This window comes from Priapulus caudatus, unplaced genomic scaffold (assembly GCF_000485595.1).
Source record: "Priapulus caudatus unplaced genomic scaffold, Priapulus_caudatus-5.0.1 Scaffold562, whole genome shotgun sequence".
In the NCBI taxonomy this organism is placed as follows: domain Eukaryota; kingdom Metazoa; phylum Priapulida; class Priapulimorpha; order Priapulimorphida; family Priapulidae; genus Priapulus; species Priapulus caudatus.
Window position 1 is genome coordinate 91,742 of NW_014577623.1, and position 20,000 is coordinate 111,741.

The 20,000-nt window shown below is 44.4% G+C and overlaps 3 protein-coding genes across 3 annotated transcripts in view; 2 read left to right on the forward strand and 1 right to left on the reverse strand.

The window, feature by feature from the left end:
* Positions 1-932: 932 nt before the first annotated feature.
* Positions 933-12,157, forward strand: LOC106811676 (dnaJ homolog subfamily C member 2-like). The gene is made up of 15 exons (XM_014815377.1): positions 933-1,062; positions 1,099-1,144; positions 3,300-3,532; positions 4,204-4,279; positions 4,477-4,569; positions 4,979-5,123; positions 5,851-5,931; positions 7,599-7,756; positions 8,085-8,206; positions 8,755-9,069; positions 9,274-9,449; positions 9,973-10,073; positions 10,331-10,450; positions 10,741-10,907; positions 11,810-12,157. Exons 1-15 carry the CDS (start codon positions 1,051-1,053, stop codon positions 11,876-11,878), a joined length of 1,914 nt encoding a protein of 637 aa, XP_014670863.1. The 5' UTR covers positions 933-1,050; the 3' UTR covers positions 11,879-12,157.
* Positions 12,158-12,231: 74 nt separating this feature from the next.
* Positions 12,232-14,527, reverse strand: LOC106811678 (coiled-coil domain-containing protein 103-like). Its single transcript, XM_014815379.1, has 2 exons — positions 14,511-14,527; positions 12,232-13,734 (listed from the first exon to the last, which is right to left on the reverse strand). Exon 2 carries the CDS (start codon positions 13,713-13,715, stop codon positions 12,981-12,983), a length of 735 nt encoding a protein of 244 aa, XP_014670865.1. The 5' UTR covers positions 13,716-13,734; positions 14,511-14,527; the 3' UTR covers positions 12,232-12,980.
* A 107-nt stretch (positions 14,528-14,634) lies between these two features.
* The window catches only part of LOC106811677 (mitochondrial tRNA-specific 2-thiouridylase 1-like), a 5,756-nt gene continuing 390 nt past the window's right edge, over positions 14,635-20,000 (forward strand). Inside the window, exons 1-8 of the mRNA XM_014815378.1 lie at positions 14,635-14,757; positions 16,286-16,451; positions 16,608-16,792; positions 17,213-17,385; positions 17,617-17,670; positions 18,319-18,486; positions 18,793-18,914; positions 19,429-19,534. Of these exons, the coding sequence (XP_014670864.1) occupies positions 14,676-14,757; positions 16,286-16,451; positions 16,608-16,792; positions 17,213-17,385; positions 17,617-17,670; positions 18,319-18,486; positions 18,793-18,914; positions 19,429-19,534 (1,056 nt within the window). The 5' untranslated portion in view covers positions 14,635-14,675. The remainder of the gene's footprint in view (positions 14,758-16,285; positions 16,452-16,607; positions 16,793-17,212; positions 17,386-17,616; positions 17,671-18,318; positions 18,487-18,792; positions 18,915-19,428; positions 19,535-20,000) is intronic.

Genomic DNA, 20,000 nt, shown 5'->3' on the forward strand with positions numbered 1-20,000 from the left:
TTAGGGTTAGGCGTTATAGGATTAGGTTAGGTTTCGTTTAGTTAGGTTAGGTTAGTTTTTTTTTTCTTTAAGTGCGAGTAGTCATATCCTAAGTGTCTAGTAGTCATATCAATCGCCATCTAACTGCCGCTGTGCGTTTTCTTGGTGGATATATGTTTCTATTGCCACCGACCTGCATCGCGGTGATGTCATGTACTCAGTGTGACGTCAGTGCCTAGACGAATCACGCACGCACCATCCACTGTATGATCATAGGGCACAACATAATACATCATTCGACGCGAACCAAAATAGCGCAGCGCGTAAGGCGCGAACGATTCTTCTTGAGTGATGGTCGAATCCACATCTGTTAATATTTTTATTTTCTATTTTCTATCTTACCATTTAACCTTTTTGCGCGTTAGTGTTAGTGTTAGTAATATGTTAATTAAATTAATTAGGGTTAGGTCTAGCTAGGTTAGTTAGGGTTAGGTTAGGTTAGGTTAGGATAGGGTTAGGGTAGGGTTAGGATAGGCGATAGCGGTTAGCGTTAGGGTTAGGGTTAGTGGTTTGCATCAGGCGTTGGTGCGTGATGTAGCCATCAGCAGCTAGGCTGTATGCCATTCAACTGTACTTCAGAGATAGCGAGTTCCGTGCGTGACGGTACACTGACGTCACGCGATCAGTCGGGCATAGAACATAATCACCCGTTTTCTTCAGTCCGTACTGCACGCGCATGCGCAATATCTCTCAAAGGGAATAATATTTTGCAAAGATTATGCTTTTAATATGAAGAGCAGGTATTCCAAATAAGATTTTGTATGATAAAATTCTATCACTGATCTCTCTTAAGAAATAGGAGATAATATAATATTATATGTACGTATATTTCAAACTTTCATGAAAATGGGAGCAGTAAGCATCACCACCGGGAAAACCTCTTAAGATGATGGGAGTGATAGGTATTACCTCATGGCAAAACGGTTTCATGGCGCATAACGTGTTGATTAGTTCGGCGATTGAAAGCTCGATTGAAACTGTCGCCGGTTAAGACTGAATAAGCTGCCAACAATGAGAATGTTTCAGGGAATTACTAGTCAACCGAGTGTACGGCGCCGGGGTGAAGAGGACGAAGAAGGATTCTGCGTTTGCAATAAATTATCGGGTGAGGCACTACGGTACTTGGTATCATTCTTCGCATAAGGCTGAACTCGGCCCTTCAACTTCAAGTTCGATACACAATTGGTTCTGTCTAGGTTCTCTTCCTTCCGATTAGAAAAATAAAAGCTTTGCACCAAAAGCTTTTATTAACCTAGTTTATAAAGGTTGTGGATCTTCTCTTTCTTCAAATTATCGCCCAATATTATTTACGTCTCTGGTGCGAGGTGGGTTTCTAAAAACTATCAATAATTGAGAGGTTGTTTTGGCTCAATTTCAACTTGATTGTGTTCTCCTCTTCGACTTCCGCCCCCCCCTCATATCATCAGGCCTTGAAGCAATATTTCAACTGTAAACAGCACGCTTGCCGCCTATTGCTCGTTACACTTACAGGGGGTCGAAATTAGCGGATATCCCGATATCCGCGGGGATACCAGATTCTGTGGGATACCAAGATTTCAATGCTTAGTTATCCCGCCGATAGTAAAAAAAACGTCATAATCCGGTGTGGTTTTGCAGTTATTCAACTTTAACGGCAGCGCATCTGAGCAAGGCTGACAGCGCGTGGTCGCGCCCTTACGTACTAATTTACTATGTCACACATCAGCGTTTTTATACAGCAGCATAGCATATTGCAAGCGCGAAAGCGTGGCAGATGTTGATCAAATTGTGAACATGTGTATACATGTATCATGATTGTATCAATCGCAACCAGACAATCGTCTAGACAATACGTACTGCAGTGTACTGTGGAGGCGTATGTGTATATATCTATGTTAAAATGGAAATGCTCACGAATGCACTCAGCCCACTATATGATAGACGCGGGAGCGAGATTTTTATATAATAATTACATTACATATAATAATTTTCAAGCGTATTATGCATATTCAAGATTTGGATACCAACATTGTTGAATTACTATCCAAAAAAATCCGGATACCAGATCTTTTGGGGGTACCAGATTTCAATACCTGGTATCCCGAATGGATACCATATAAAGATCTAATTTCGACCCCTGACTTACACATAATATATAGTTATATATATATTATGATGTAAGTGTACGCGCAATGGCGGCGGCGTGTGTTTACAGTTGATATGCTTCAAGTGCCTGTGTTCGTATCCACTTTCTCCAGCTAAACTGTTCAGGGCAGGTGAAAATTGGCATGCCCTCTGCTGCTATTATTGCATATTTCAAGATTTTGGATACCAACATTGTTGAAATTACTATCCAAAAAAATCCGGGATACCAGATCTTTTGGGGGGATACCAGATTTCAATACCTGGTATCCCGAATGGATACCATAATAAAAATCTAATTTCGACCCCTGACTTACACATAAATATATAGTTATATATATATTTATGTGTAAGTGTACGCGCAATGGCGGCGGCGTGTGTTTACAGTTGATATGCTTCAAGTGCCTGTGTTCGTATCCACTTTCTCCATGCTAAACTTTTCAGGTCAGGTGAAGATTGGCATGCCCTCTTGCTGGTTCCAAGGATGTATTAGGTGGCCCCAATGCATTTTCGCAATGTGCGACATGTGCAAATGTGCAAATGTGGACAGCTGTTCTATCCTTGGGCCCTCTTGCTTAATGAAGCCTGTTCGTAGCCCTCGATCATCTGAGCGTGGTCAATGCTTTCGACATGTGCTATCATTAAATGATCCCTTTAAGTTTAACTTCTTTGTTTCTGTCATTCCATAATGGAATTCTCTTCCTCTTTGGTTAATTGCAAAATTGAAGCTTTTTCTGCTGCTATCCGCACTGTTGATGTGCTTATCAACTTTGTCTCGCTCCATCTTTGATGTACTCCCCTGGACTTTCAAGACTAATGTTTATGTGGTATCATATAAGTTTTGACACGACATTCATTGAATAAATGCTCTTTATTTCCACGAAATTGTAAACAATTTGCAAATAATTTTCAATTTGCATCAGATTGTGATTGTCATATGTTACCGATTACTATAGTTTTAAAGTTGGTATCTAACTAAGAATACTACAATGGACACACATCCGCACACCGCCATAGCATCGTGTAGTATTGCACATTGGTAGCCTAGGTTAGAGGGGTTTGTGTCCTTAGTAACATGCTAGCCACTCCCAGTGCATGCCCGACTACTATTTATATGTGCCAAACTTTGTGCCACACAGTGCCTGAACCGAGGCAGGTGGAACCCGTTGGGAGATGGTACGAAGCGTTCTGCCTCCGGCAGCGAGGGCGCCATCATAGCCACTCGCGCACATCTTTTCACAACAGCTCAGGTGAGCATGACGGCTTGGAGGAGGTGGAGGATGAGGATGAGGATGAGGATGAAGTGGAGACTGGTGAGGAAGATGCTGACGAGGTCAACTACCTGAAGAACCTTGATCCGAAATTATGGAAGGTTTGTGGATGCGTACAGACAGCCACACGCACATGCAGATGCACAGATGCGAACAGGCACACACATATGTAATCAGGCACGCACACACGCCCATGTATGCACAAACACGCACACACACCCATGCACGAACAAACACACACACTACTCTGATACACGAACACTTGCAGGTAAGGCCAAACCAAAAAATAGGTGTGTTTCCGGTCGACCGACCGTCCCTAGATTATTAGGGCCGACCCTAAACTTTTTTAACCAAAAAAAAAGAAAAAAAGTTGTTTAATTTGAAATATTCAATATTAAAACAGAATACAAAAGAGGAATCCTATTTATAACCTGTAAGATGTCGAATTAGCAAACACCTGTAAAATTGTATTAAAAAAAAAAATCCCTACCTACCTACCCTACTTCAATGCAATAGGAAACACACCTATTTTTTTTTGGCTTAAACATGCACGGTCTAAAGTTCGGGCAATAACCTTGATATGTGGCATTCAACTTTGACACAGCTTGACTTCAGTATGTGTGCTATCATTCCATATTCCATGATGTGTATTACAATGTTCACTACCTACAATGCTGAAACCAACTTCATGTTCCAGAGAGGTTACGCTGCTACTCTCCATACTAAACTAATTTTGAGCTGTAACCAATGTAAAATACATTTGCTCTCGCAGGAACAAGATCACTACAGGGTGCTGGGTCTTCGAGAAACCAGATACAAGGCCAGTGATAGTGACATCAAGAAAGCCTGTGAGTTCCTCAAATGATTCTGTTGCATGCATACGTGGACTAGAGAAAGTGCGAGAAGTATCTAACTCATCCAATCTAAATAACGTGTGCAATAAGGCCGTGTATTCATACAGTAACGTCTGCACAGTTTAACTCGAGTCGTCTTCTCCATTCTACCAAATTAAGAGGAATTTTCTCTATGTTCACCTCGCATGCAGATAAACGCAAAGTACTTCTCCATCATCCCGACAAGCGGCAGGCGAAGAGGGCGGTCAGTGAGGATGATGATTACTTTACCTGTATTACAAGAGGTGAGCAAAGGTTGCGCGAAGCAGTTACGTGCCTCTTGCCGTATGTACATAATTGTACAGTGTGTTTGGATGGGGGGGTGGGTGTAGAGAGCACGTGCAAATGTGTGATGATGCAATGATACAATAATACGTGATCCATGTACATCTGTTAATATCTGTGAGTGCTAATCGTTAGGGGTGTAATCTGTATTTTAAATACTGGAAATATACATACGTACATCTATCTACATTGTACTCATACACGCTTACACAGATAAACTCACACAAACACATGCACACACGCACACTGTGCACGCATAAAAGTGGACACGCACATACACATGCGCACAAACACGCACGCATGCACACGCGCAAATGTCGCGCGCACGACTTATCTAACCGCTCGCTCGTCTCTCGCTCCTCATGTCAGCGTACGAGATCGTTGGCAACCCGGTGAAGCGGCGCGCGTATGACAGCGTAGACCCGGAGTTCGACAGCGCCATTCCTTCGACGAACGCTCACAGCCGCGAGAACTTCTACGAGACGTTCGACGCCGTGTTCTTTGAGAACAGCCGGTAAGACGCGGACGCTGTGCGAACGTTGCGCGAACAGACGTGCGGTCGACGTGTTCTTCGAGAACAGCCGGTAAGACGCGGACGCTGTGCGAACGTTGCGCGAACAGACGTGCGGTCGACGTGTTCCTCGAGAACAGCCGGTAAGACGCGGACGCTGTGCGAACGTTGCGCGAACAGACGTGCGGTCGACGTGTTCCTTGAGAACAGCCGGTATGACGCGGACGCTGTGCGAACGTTGCGCGAACAGACGTGCGGTCGACGTGTTCTTCGAGAACAGCCGGTAAGACGCGGACGCTGTGCGAACAGACGTGCGGTCGACGTGTTTGCGGATGTTTTGCTGGGGCGATCACGCGTCGTAGAATGTCAGAAGTTCATTGGATTTGGTGATGTCGAACGTAATTTTATAAAGCTACATTGAAATATTTTACCTGTTAGCGAAGGTCAAGAAACTGTCATTAACAGGTCAACATATTTATGTTTATAGAAGTAGAGATAATTTCTAGATCATAGAATGGCTTCACAGAGGAGCTATAGCATCTACATTTTCACGGGCCTTGTTGTAACATATTATCCCGACGGTTTCCTGTTGGACACCCTAACCGAATCCAGCATGTCAGCAGTAGGTGGTTACTTGATCAAAGCATGTATTGCAACACCGTGCACGTAGCATGGCTGTGCGTGGGGCGTGTGGGTGTGCACACTCAGCAACCCGTGTCTCTCCTTGCAGGTGGTCGGTGGACCAACCAGTTCCTCAGCTAGGAACCAACAAGTCAACGTTTGAGGAGGTGGATAATTTCTATAGCTTTTGGTAAGAGCATCTACAAGCTAATAAATCTATTTTAATATGGTCGAATCAAAAATTGATTATAAAATAGTGTGCATACATGCTACATGTAACATACTGCATACATTTCTATTGCATCTGAGAGACAATAAAACTTGCCTCATGTAAAGGTTTGTTCACTAATCATTGTTGGATGGATACGAGGCCACAATTAAAAAAATCGTTGCTTGCCCTCACATGACCCAGGCTGAAAAGTTTGGGTAGGTAGGTAGGCTTTCTTTCTTTTTTTGAAAATGTTTGAGTCGGCCCCTTTTTGGCAGGTTGGTCGGGTGAGGGCAAACAAACAATATTTTTATTATGGCCCGAGGTATAATCTCGCAGCAGGCCTCGAATTAAGCGACGAGAGGGGCAAAGCAATTTTTTGGGGGCATGTGAGAAATCGCCTTGAATTTTCTCTAAAATGAATGGGCACCGAGGCAATTTTAAAAGGCATCAAGGCAACTCTCACAATTTGAGAAGGGCACCAAGGCCATTGTTATGGAAAACTTTGTGTCATCGTATGAATTCTACTAAAATTTCTCTAAATTTACTGCACTTAGCAAGCTACACACCGTACAGATCACTGGCCATTCTTTCGCGAGCGTCGTTTCCCGCGCTTTAAATCGCACGCGGGCCGAGTCCGGGCGTGCAGCATTTAAATATTCGTGTTCTACCACGGGCATACACAGGTGCACTATTTAGCGATCGTCTACTGGCAGCGGTTGGCAGCAATACCACGTTATTGTTTTTGCCGCCGGGTAGACTGGTATCCGGCCTCACGCTCTGCTAGAGAATGTACACGCTCTGCGACAAACAGTGCGGCCGCGAACCAGTCTAGCCAGAGGCAGAGGCACCGACGGCAATTACAGAAAAGGGCAAGGCAGGTCACTGCCGTCGGTCGGGTTGGATTTTCAGGGGCAGTACGGCGATTGATAGGGGCACCGCCGGCAATTGCCGTCGGTGCCGTCGGTTAATTCGAGCCCTGTCTCGCAGCCTTGAAAATGGACCTTCTACATTTGGAGATGTTTCGCCTTTTTTGTGGGAAATTCAAATCAAGCCACGCAATGTTGTCCATCTGTAGTTTATTATATTTGAAAGACACCCAGCAGACTTCTTAGTAGTAACATGTTTCTGTGACGCCTTCCTGCATAATTCGAACTACGCTAATTTCTACCTTCTGAATTCTCCTAAAAACTGCTGGTGGTATGTTTTGCCTTTGAGTTAGGAACACCGGTTGAGACGCTGTCGTTGCCGAATCCGCTTAAAGTGATTACGTCACCGCGAATATTAAAAAATAAAAACAATATTTCCACTTTTTCACAAAATATAAGTAATTCTGTTTACATTTTATGGTTGAATTGCTGCATTATACTTCCTATTTTACTATATTGTTCGATGTGAACATACACTCGTGACCCATACATCGCCCATAGCAAGCAATTAATGTTAGACAACATTAATTCAAATCGTCCAGGTTTTTTGGATTTTTAACTAGTTGAGAAACAATCTTATCAGGTAAGAATTTGACGATTTGTTTAGTCCCGTTAGTTCTTACTTTTAATGTAAAAAAATGGGAATTTTTTTTTACAGATTTTACCATAGAAAATTCGTGACGTAATCCCTTTAACGCTGAGACATCGTTGCTTGCGCAGGTACGACTTTGACTCGTGGCGAGAATTCTCGTACGAGGACGAGGATGACAAGGAGAAGGGAGAGAACCGCGACGAGAGGCGCTGGATCGATAAGAACAACCGCGTGGCGCGCAAGGAGAAGAAGAAGGAGGAGGTGGCGCGACTACGTACCCTCGTCGGTGAGTACCTAGTACTGCCCATCTTTAACGTCGTAGCTCGACTGCATCGAGTGATAAGCTACATGGGCTAGTGGCAGTGGATCTATGTCCTGCAGTCACAGGTCAGGTCTCCACTTTTCACACGTCTCACTGCACTGCCTCCTGTAATGTTAACGTCAACCATAACCCACACACGAGGGTAGCACGGTGGATCTGCGCCGCATAGAGACGGTCTAGACCGCTTTCCTTGTTTTGTATAAAAATCGAGATATTTCTAAAAATAATGATTTTTAACTAAATTACTGACTCTTTCTATTTCAAATTATTTATTTACCCGGCCATTCGGCAGACAACGCGTACGCCTGCGACCCTCGAATTCAGCGTTTCAAGGATGAGAAGAAGCAGGAGAAAGAGGAGCAGAAAAGAGTGAGACAGGAGGCAGCCAGAGGGAAGATGGAGGAAGAGAAGCGGGTGAGTCTGCCGTCATTCACGCTGCTGCCACACAATCTGCCTGAGCAAGATAACCATGCTTTCGCCATGGTTACCGTTCCTAGGTCATTCAAGATGGACCACTTTATGCATGTTTTTTTCTGCGCGTGGACGACTAAATTTCGTCTTTGCGGCAATTCGTTGACGAGCATTATCATTAGAGCGTCCTATCGCAACAACAATTGGCTAGAGCTGCCTGTCAGTCATGCCAGAAGGATATGTCAGTTGGCAGTGATAACTGAGCCAGTAGAACACTTGTCACAGCCGTTAATAGTTACGATATCATTGGTCTAAAATGTCATCATATTTCATGCTAAGTGTCGTGCAAAAATTTAGACATTTTTGACATGATGATGGTCAATTTGATATGATTATGAATATGATTATTAGTATAAATTATTTATGATATTTCTGGAAAAGTGGTCTAAGCATCTTACCTTACGATAGTCACTGTCAACTATGTATGATGTTTTATGACAACTTGCCTCTGACATCTCTCTCTCTCTCTCTCTCTCATTCGCCGTCCGCAGTTAAGGGAAGCTGAGCGGGAGGAGGCGAGGCGCATCAAGCAGCAGGAGGATGAGGAGGCACGCGCGCAGGCCGCCGTCGCCAAGCGGCAGAAGGACGCGCAGAAGAAGGTGCTGAAGAAGGAGCGAAAGAGCCTGCGCTCTGCCGTGAAGGACGCCGACTACTTCGTCGCCGCCGACGACGACGCGACGCGGCTCGCCAACATGGAGGACGTCGAGATGCTGTGCGAGAGGCTGGAGATGGTCGAGCTGCAGGCGCTGAACGAGACAATCGCCGCGGGCAACGCGGCCGCCGCGCGGGACGCGTTCAACGAGCAGGTGGGAGACGTGGGAAGGAGAGATGATGTAGGGGGGTGAGATAGAGAAGGAGAGGGAGAGACAGCATGAAGAGGAGAGGGAGAGAGAAGGAGATGGAGAGACAGCATGAGCAGGAGAGGGAGAGAGAAGAAGATGAAGAGGGAGAGGGCGAGGAGTGAAGTTCATTTCTTCTTCGTAGTTTTTCAACATCGCCTTTCCTATCAGGTAAAGAAGATGCGAGCCAGGATCGAGAAGGAGAAGGCTGAGCTACTGGCGGCCGAGAGGAGGGACACGAAGGGAGGAAGCACCGCGTCGACGACGCGGGACAAGGACTGGACGGAGGAGGAGATTCAGATTCTCATCAAAGCCGTGAACCTGTTCCCGGCGGGGACGAACCAGCGGTAACGTCGAGAATGGATGTTGGCCTGTGTTGTGGGTGCATGCACCTGTGCGTGTACCCCAGGGTTCGAAATTGGGCGTGCGACTTTGCTAAATGCGGCTTTATTTCCGAAATTTGTGACCTCAAATTCCCCTCGTGCAAAAATTACGACCGGTCGTGTTCACTGCAAAGCCACGATTTTCTGCTTCTCAAATAGATGTCGGCATTATAGAGGTACACTTTTATTTAACAGAAAAATTTGTTTACATACTGCTCGCTGTTATACATTTGCTTTGAATTTTCACCTCTGATTGATTTAGCACCCAAGGTTTAGGGTATGTGCGTTCTTTAGCACATTACCTAAAATGTCTCCACTATGTACTCGCGTGTAAAAGTGACAGTGTCGTAGTAGAATCTATACGAAATTACTTTTTATCTTTAAGCAAATAAAATTGTGGAGAGTCATTGGTCTGGCTGATATAATAGTGTGTTACAGTCCAGTTATTCATTGCATTGCAATGTATGTTGTTTGGTGTCTGACATAGGTGGGAGGTGGTAGCCAATTACATCAACCAACATTCTACAACGAATTCTGACAAAAATGCCAAAGAAACACTGGGTATGGCGAAAAAACTACAAAAAGATGGTAAGTTCCCAAAAATAACTATTAACTAGTACTCTCTTACATACTGTCCCCATTATTAAAGTCATGATATTTTCTGGAGACAAGTTGGGCTTTTTGTGATTCAATATCTAAATTCCCTACTAGCACCATTCAGTGAAAGCATGTATGTAATGACTCGTCTAAATAGGAAATCTACAGTGGCAGGTGGAGAGCACTAGGTGAAATTACGGAAACAATTACGTCAGTGCTACAGCATCTTCCCCTTCTGTTTTTCGTAGATTTCGTGCTGAAAGAGGATGCCAATAAGAAGGCATTTGAGAAGTTTCAGCAGCGGAGCAAAGCGGCAGACACAAGGACGACGCCGGCAGATGAGTCGGCACCCAGCGCGCGATACGAGAGTAAGTGTCCGCGTTGTTCACCTGCATCGTGATAGCTAGATGTGTGCTGACCATTAGTACACAGTAGCACACGGAATTTCACAGTAGAAAATGAGCACGAATTATTATCATATATACATATACATATACGTATAGATAGGTAGGTAGGTAGGTAGGTAGGTAGGTAGGTAGTTAGGTTGGTAGGTAGGTAGGTAGGTAGGTAGGTAGGTAGATAGATAAATAGATGGGCAGACAGATAGGTATATACAGAGGCATGCGTCATGACACGGATAACCCCTTCGTGCTTTCAGCGCCCGCCGAGATGATGGGTCTGAATACGTCGCCGTGGACGACGGACGAGCAGAAGAGGTTGGAACAGGCACTGAAGACCTATCCATCCAGCACGGCCGAGCGCTGGGATCGCATTGCCGATGCGATTCCAAATCGAAGCAAGAAGGACTGCATCAAGCGTTACAAGGTGAGGCGATAGTGATGGGTGCTCACACGCTCTTAGAAATGAGTCTGAAAACACAGCCAGGCCCGATTTGGAAAGATTTGACTTCTGCTATAGAGTACCGAAGTGATGACGTCACGGTGGCATGACAACGAGCCTGCTGGTTCTACACAATCATATGCTCTGGTAACATTAACTGCGTGTCGTGTTTTGTACCCGATTGTAACCATCATTCTGAGAGTCATTATTGCAGTTTTTATAGATTTCCAAAGGATGGAAGTGAAAAGCAACGGGGAAAAAAAAAATGTAACAAAAAAAAAATGTAACAAAAAAAATTTTTTTTTTCTTAATTTTTTTTTTAATTCGTTCAATATTGTAAGATCGACTTGCTACCGATGCTTTACCGCAGTCTGCAGCGCACACACTCGGGTTTTACGTACGCACGCTATGGCTACACTATGGAGCCAGTGGCTTGTGTAGAACCAGCCCGTACGTTGTCTTGCCAACGTGACGTCACACTTCGGTACTCTATAGTTATACAATATAGTAAAGTCCAGAAAAATTTGCCAGTCGTGCTCGGTAAAGGTTACCGGAGGGGGGGACGGACTGGTATTTCTATCGCTGGCTTACAGCATCTATGCAGTGTTATATTTTAGCCATCGGCTTGGCGTGGTAGACTGGCAGCTCTGACCATTGTTGTAAAGGAACATTTTACGAGACGACGCTTGGAAACGAAGTACTGCAACGTTCACGGTTTGACGCGCACGCGTAATGAACACGTACCAACTGGTCTGGCTCGATCACCCTAGCAACAGTGTCCAAGAGGGGTCGTAGAAGAACGTGTTGATTCACGACTCTGCTAAAGCAATCGCGCGGCACCTTCGCTAAACTGTCATGTCTGTATTGGGCTGTGTTTGTCATTGCAGGAACTGGCAGAGATGGTGAAGGCGAAAAAAGCCGCGCAGCAAGCTGCTGCCAAGTCTGCGAGGTCATGATGTGTGTGTACGCCCGCGGTTCAGTCCCCCGTCAGCCGCATTACCGTCAACGCGCACCAGCTAATCAGAATGTCCCACGTCACCCCTGTTTTTGCCAAGTGCTAGTATATGTTATATTTTATTAGGTAAATCCCTCTCGGTATTGTTCTCGATATGTACAAAACCTACAATCGGGTAAGGACGCATTCGCTGTCGAAGTTATCGTTGTAATAGTCAATACGGAGTGTGACGTTTGATTGTAAATAACCACGTATGAAATTAAAAACTTCTATAACGTTAGTGAATTTGTTTATGGTTGCATTATTTTTTTGGAATCTTTGTAACATCACAATAAATGAAGCTAAATTACTAATTTAGTCTAACGCGTGCATAAATCCATTTGCAAACGATTTGGGAGTTAAATTCGAAATAGAATTGCCACGAGGAAAAACGAACATAAACTACGTTGGAGTGGTCTCCATTTAAGGCCGAGTTCTCTACACTCTACTGTGTTTTCATACAAATAGATATACATTAACATTGCTATTATTCCTAACAGTGATTGTTATGATTCGTTTATAATGGAACAAAGTCACCTTAAAATATTTATCTATATGTAATGTTTAATTTACTAAATTTCTATGCATGCCAAGAGAAACTTGGCCATAATAATTGTTCGAAATAAAATACTGACCAGTAATGCAATATCCTGAAATCGGTGTATAACATAAAATACATATATTATATATAGTGAATCTAAAAAGAATATATCAATACACTATACCTTAGTTATAATAATCTAATTAAGTCCTCCAATTGCCCTCTTTTCAATATTCCCATTGCTAAGTAACCCATTAATAAAATAATCTGCATCTCGTGAAATAACCTGCAATTATTTAATCTGTGGCTCTCGGCTGGTTCAAAAATACAGCAATATAGGGTCACGAAGAAGAGCAGGGGACAACGACCAGGTAGTTTATGAGTGCAAGCAAGAGGTGATCGAGGCACGTGAACATACGTTACACCAAGATGACGTACGAATACGCGTGAGAGACTGCGAAGGACAATCCCCGATGTTTCTGACTGCGTCGCTCTAGCTGCGATCCTTCCACGGGAGTACGCGTCACGTCTCTCGCTCCTCCGAGGTCGCCGGCACGTCGCCGTACTGCTCGCGCACGCTCGCCAGCAGCTCCGAACACTCCGCCCCGCCGTCGGCCGCCGCGCGACACGCCAGCAGCTCCATCGTCTCCCGGCGCGCCTCCTGTTCGGCCGCGCTGAGAAGCTCGAGGGCGAGCGAGAAGCCCTTCGTGCGGGCGACGCCGAGGAGGACGTCGCATACGGCGGCAAACTCGGACGGATCGCGCGCCATTGTCTCGCGCGCGACCGGCAGCACGTCGCCGAGAAGTCCGAAGACGAATTCGGCGTCGAAGAACCGGCGCAGTCGTTCCCCGCCGCACGCCCTCAGCAGGTCGAACCTCCCCTCCGCGTCCTTCGCGCGCCTCCAGTCCCGGAGAAACTCGTGGCCATTTTTTGGCAACTGCTGAGATTTTGTGGGAGACTGGGACTGCGTTTCCTCGGCTGCAGCCGCGCGCTGGTCGAAGGTGGCAAAGGGCTTTGCGCACGCCAGGCTGTTCCAAGGCTGTAGTCGCCTCTCTGGAACTTTGTCCTTCTTAGCGAGCGGTCGCAGGTGAGCGGCGTTTACGATGTCCCTGAATTCTTCATAGCTTCCCACCCGCTGCTGCATAGCACGCATCTTCGCATCATTTCTTAGCCAGTATTCCTCGTCTGCTGCCAGAGCGCCCTTCAATTCTTTTCCTAGTTTCTTTAGATCCAACGGTTCGTCGTCTAAAGATGCCATTCTTTATCTTGATGAAATCCTGTTTAAAAAAATATATTGAACCAATATTGCATGATTATATAAATATATTAAAAATAAATAAGGAAAAATTGAAATAATGAATGTATGTCAGATAATCTGATAATCAGATAATACATGTATGATGAGTATGATGATGTCAATCAGATCATCTGTCGTCGCGTCGTGTCTATTACTGAGTTAGTGGCCTATCAATATTTATTAATATTATCATTATCACAGACGTCCCAAGTCTCCCGGTCTCACCGGGAGACTCCCGGTATGACACGGTGCTCCCGGTGCCCCGGAATGAGGTCAGAAGCTCCCGGTTTGTAACATTTTTCAGCCATATGAAAATTTACATTAGTAAATCAGTAAATTACTAAATTTGCCGTTCTTGTTGATGTAGCCAATTTAACTTTGATTCCAGCGAACAATAAAAGGCGATAAAACGATGATTTTACATGTATACTTTATAAAAAAATGGTGGTGTGCCGCGACAAACACATATCGCAGCCCGCCACAACTTTTTTCCTGTTTTTGCGCACTGCGAAAAAACGGCGATGGACCTGGCTCCCTTTCTTGGATTGTTGGGGCAATGCTGGCTCCCTTTCTTGGATTGCTGGCTCCCTTTCTTGGACTTTCCCAACTTGGGACCTCTGTTATCATAATCAAGCTCATGCTTCCATAAAGATCAAAGTAAAGTAGTCGTAGGTTGATGTAAATGCTTTACTAATACCTACACATAATAATACGCACATTTATTTAATACAAAAGAAACAAAACCCAACAACCCACCAACAACAGTCAACACCACGCACGTCGTACGAAATTGTGTACATGTACATGTATCTATGCATGTGTGTTCCCTTAGCAACTGTGCCAAAATACCCGTATGTAATCAGATCCAATATGGCAGCGCACAGGAGACACCGTGAAATGTTGAAATCATAGCGTTATATAATGCAACCTATACGAAGAGTAGTCTGTGGCATATCTGGCGGCGTGGATAGTGGTGTAGCTGCGTTGCTGTTGAAACAAAAGGGTCAGTAACGTAGCTAAGCTAGGTGCATAATAATAATATTAAGCCTACGCTTCTAGTAGAGGAAGTTCAAGTTCTACTTCACACCACGTACAGCAGGCACAGGCCCTTGGACTCTGGATCTGGATCTGGATAGTTTACTGCGTAGCCCACGGTTCCAGGACCGCGTAGCTCCACGGACTCTGGAGGCTCACTCAAGTTTCAAGAAGAGTATATAAGAACGAAGCGAGCGAAGCGGAGCTTTGCTTTTATACTCTTCTTGAAACTAGAGCCTCCAAGGGCCTGTGTTCTCACTCACACTCATACTCAGTCACAGTCACAGGCACTTGGAGCGTTTCAATAAAATATACGCTGTGGCTACGGGTACGGCAGCCGTATCTTAATGTCTCGAGGCTGGAGGTACGGCAGTCCATTCGCTTTCATACTTAACGAGACAAAGATGGCGGCGGGTGGCGTCAGATTTCGAAATAACGCCTTGGGAAATAAATTCACGATTTGAGAGTTTAGATGAGCTAGAACCCTAACCCTAACCCTAACCCTGACCCTAACCCTAACTCTAACCCTAACCCTAACGCCAAAAAGGGGCTTCAACGAACGACGGCTGCCGTACCTCTAGCTCTAGTACTATAGCCCGCTTACATTAACTACCGCTGGGCTATAGACCGACCCATGGGGCATGCGATGGACCAACTTATCCCCGATTATACCCGACTATAAAACGTCTGTGGTAGGCAATTAATGCCTCTTATCCGAAGTGAATATGTCTTAAGTTATAGCCGCTACTAAAATTGAACCTCTAACTATCGTTGCAATGGTATACTTGCGGTTTCTTGTGAACAAACATTCGATTTGCGAACTTCAAACGGCCATTTCTGGCGGCGCTGCAGCAGCGCCAGTCAGCGGGAACTATGTATTTCCGCGTGTGGAGGGGTGGGCGGGTTGGGGTGGTTGTGGACAAAAACATTGTTGTTGTCAAGTAACAAATTAAGCGATCAAAAGAGATTGTGTAATATTAGTTTTGTCATGAAAGATGAACAAATTACTATTATTAATTTGTTACTTGACAACAACAATGTTTTTGTCCACAACCAACACAACCCGCCCACCCCTCCACATGCGGAAATACATAGTTCCCGCTGACTGGCTGGAGTAAGTTGGTCCCGAGCATTCGTAATGGTTGATGCTATAGCCCAGCGGCAGTTAATGTAAGCGGCTATAGTACTAGAGCTACCGTACCTCCAGCCACTGCGTAAAATATAATGATAAATAAATACTAATATTGATAATATTGATCTATAAAATATCACATCTTTTGTACACCGATTAACATAACAGCTATAAGGTTAATATCACTGAATAAGAGCCGGTTCGGTTTTAATCACCTGGGAATAAATAATATAAACATACACAGACACACATATATATATATATATATATATATATATATATATATATATATATATATATATATATATATATATATATATATATGTATCAGATAAAGGAATTTATATTTATTTTGCTTTCATAGGATATGAGGTCGTAGGTGCTTTCATGCGTAACTGGGATGTTACCAATGAGGTTGGAGTGTGCATGGCAGACAAGGAAATGGAAGATGCCACCAGGGTGACCAAAACACTTGGAATCCCTCTCAAGGAAATGAATTTCGTTAAAGATTATTGGCAGGAAGTATTCAGGTAACTAACTGTACATATGATCACTTGTGTAATGCAAATACATTTTTATATGTTTATATAAAATTTGAAGTCGTGGTTAATTTCAGAAATTCACCGAGGATTTTGGACGTTACCTATATATTTTGTAATCTATTATTATCTGTAATACGTTTTCAGTGAGTTTCTGAGCGATTATGAGAATGGCTTGACCCCAAATCCAGACATTCTTTGTAATCGACACATCAAGTTCAACACTTTTGTCGAGCACGCACTAACAACATTGGACGCTGATGCTGTAGCGACAGGACACTATGCACGCACGAGCTTTGGTTCTTACCTAGAAGATTATCAAGAAGAAGCAAGTTTGTGCATTTTTTTGCAATGTTCATGAACGATTCTTAGCATCTCAGCTGCTCCTTGATAACACATTTTACATATTCAAAATTCGTGTCTTTGAAAAATGATCCTTATGCAGGTTGTTGTTATGTGTTCCCTGCCTAATCGGGACAATTGCTTAATCAGGACTTTTCATGGTTCCTAACCTGTGCCGGTACTGCGGGAACTACAATCTATCACACACATGTATATATTAGCTATATTATAGTTAATGAATAATGAAAGAATATACCAGAAGAATCATGCATCACTGTTAAATTAACAGGTTTTTTTTCTAACATAGTTAAGGAAATTCACATATTCACAATATTAGACACAGTTAGAAATCGGTGCAAGTTACATTGGGATTAATTACTTCAACCAAATAATTCCAACATTTATTACAGATGTTAAACTACTGACGGCAGCAGACGAGGTAAAGGATCAGACGTTCTTCCTCTCACAAGTTCGACAGAGGGCACTACGACGTGCCATGTTTCCTCTGAGTGATCTTACTAAGGACCAGGTGAAGAGAATTGCAAGCGAAGCAGGGATGGACTTTCTTGTAAAGAAGAAAGAGGCAAGTTGTTGTCACATCCTGAAACCACCAGTTTTCTGAATATTTGATGAAAAGAAAGGGGCCGCTTAGGAGATATGAGGTCGCGAAGGACAATTTATCACGTTTATTCTGTTGGGAGATATTCTCATTGCATTTCTATCTCGAATTTGCAAATACCTGACGAATTTAGCCAAGGAAGGCCCGTGGTTATCTTTGATGTTGGGTTATGATATTTGAATTGTATTTTTGCAGAGTATGGGCATCTGTTTTATAGGCTCCAGAGACTTCAAGAAGTTTATTAGACAGGTAAGGGATAATAAAGTTCTGTGCACTCGACCTCTTCTTGAAGCATCTAACACAACAATCTAGCACTGTTTTCTACTAAATTCTATGAATGTCCAAATTTGTATACTGTCATAGCAATAGTATTTTTATGTCACGGAAAATCTTAGTGCATTGCTTTTTTGCATCCTTTTATTATGAAATGCACACAATTTAATATTCTTACCATTAGCCACTACCACTTGGCGCCATCTTTAAAAATAAAACTAGTAAAAACTCCTTTCGCGGCTATTTTTAAGCATTCTTTAGTACCGTTCACCCTTCCCTAATGGCACTGAGCTTTCCCTGATGCCATTGACCTTTCTCTCGTACCACTGACCCTTCTCTTGTGCCACTGATCCTTCTCTCGTGCCACTGACCCTTCTCTCGTGCCACTGACTTTTCTCTCGTGTCACTGATCCTTCGCTCGTGCCACTGACCCTTCTCTCGTGCCACTGACCCTTCTCTCGTGCCACTGACCCTTCTCTCGTGCCACTGACCCTTCTCTCGTGCCACTGACCTTTCTCTCGTGCCACTGATCCTTCTCTCGTGCCACTGACCCTTCTCTCGTGCCACTGACCCTTCTCTCGTGCCACTGATCCTTCTCTCGTGCCATTGATCCTTCTCTTCTAGTACCTAGATGCAAAACCGGGAAACTTCGTCGATTGCGACACAGGTGAGGTCGTAGGGAGGCACGCGGGGATTCACAACTACACGCTCGGACAGCGCTGCAGGCTCGGCGGCAAGCCACACAAGTACTACGTCGCGCGCAAGCACGTCAAAACACGCGAAGTAGAGGTGGTGAGTTCGACGCGAGCGCGTGTGATGGGCATTTGCCACTGGTTCCCGTTAGGCCGACGTGGCGGATTGGATCGAGCTTGGTGTTCGACATCCATCTGCTTCGCGCCACGCAGAATAAAATTGCGAATCAGAGCATGAGCAGCAGTCGCCGTTCTCCGATATTTCTGCACACGTTTGCGGCATTGAATTAGCAATCAAATGGATGTACCTACGTATGACGTTGGATAGTTGCCAAGTGTTAGTACGCCCGCTATTGGCAGGAAAATCCATTATTCGTTAACGGTGTCGTTGCGGTTAATTATCCAGGCTGCGGGGACCCACCATCCGGCTCTCTACTCCAACAGCATGACAACGGGCCCCGCGTACTGGATTGACGAGCAACCTCCGGCCAGGCTGAGGGCTGGCGGTCGACTGGATTGCCTGTTTAGGTGAGGATTGTGTATTTGTGCATCCCCTCGTCTTGGCCTGAGCTCACCACCTCTCTTGCTCTCTTACTGCCTAGCGAGCAAAGACGTGTGGTTTGGCATGAATCGATAAATATTTGTTCTGCTGAAGTCACAGCATCATACCAACACTGGAGTCAGAAGTAGACTAAACAAATTATCATTATTATTCATATCAGGAGTTTCCATTATTTACTACCGATCTTTATTATTCTTGGCATGTCTTTTATCTATTTTTATATTATTATTATTATTATTATTATTATTATATTATTGTTATATTATTGTTATATATTAGCCTTATCAATTATCATATCTAATATATCAGTGTTATTATCGTACTCTTGCTGGCGCGAATTGATCGGCTGACGTAGGCAGGAACGAGGAAGCGTGTGGGATTGCTTTGTTTACGAGTTACTGGCATGACAATAGCAGCACTGCGCCACTTCCGCGGCTTCCAATGGGTCTGATGATCACTCTCGGCTTGCATTTTTTCTAGGTTTCAGCACGGAAAGCCATTAGTACCCTGCACCGTCACGCGAGCTAGCGACGACGGCCTTGACATCTCGTTGTCTGTTCCCCAGAGGGCGCTCACGCCCGGACAGGTGAGCGCTGCCGCGGCAACCGCATTGACGATGCAAACTCGATCCCTGGGTGTTCGGCGAATCTTGACAATATGCAACAAATCTAATTATCTTTATAATGAGGTAGTTGAATGGAAATGAGAAGGTGGATGCCGTGGCCGGTGAGGCTTACTTTTCTCCCGTAATCGTAATGTATTGATGCAGCGTATGAAAGGGGAGGGTGAGGATCTAATTCTCGAAGCCTCTGTACTTGAAATCCGAGAGTAAGTGCGGAGAGTGGTTTGTTGCTACTTGTCAGCGTTTTTTTGCCAAAGCCCTGATAAATAACCCAGTGGAACCACGCCTCGTAGTTCTGATCAGGCCTGTTTTTTTGTCAGAGTATCTTGGTAATATACAAGGTGTATAAACCTGTTCCCAGGTATGGTGAGTGAATAATGGAAGCAAAGAGGGCGGGGGGCATGTAGAGTGGGTGTTATCAGCGTGGGTG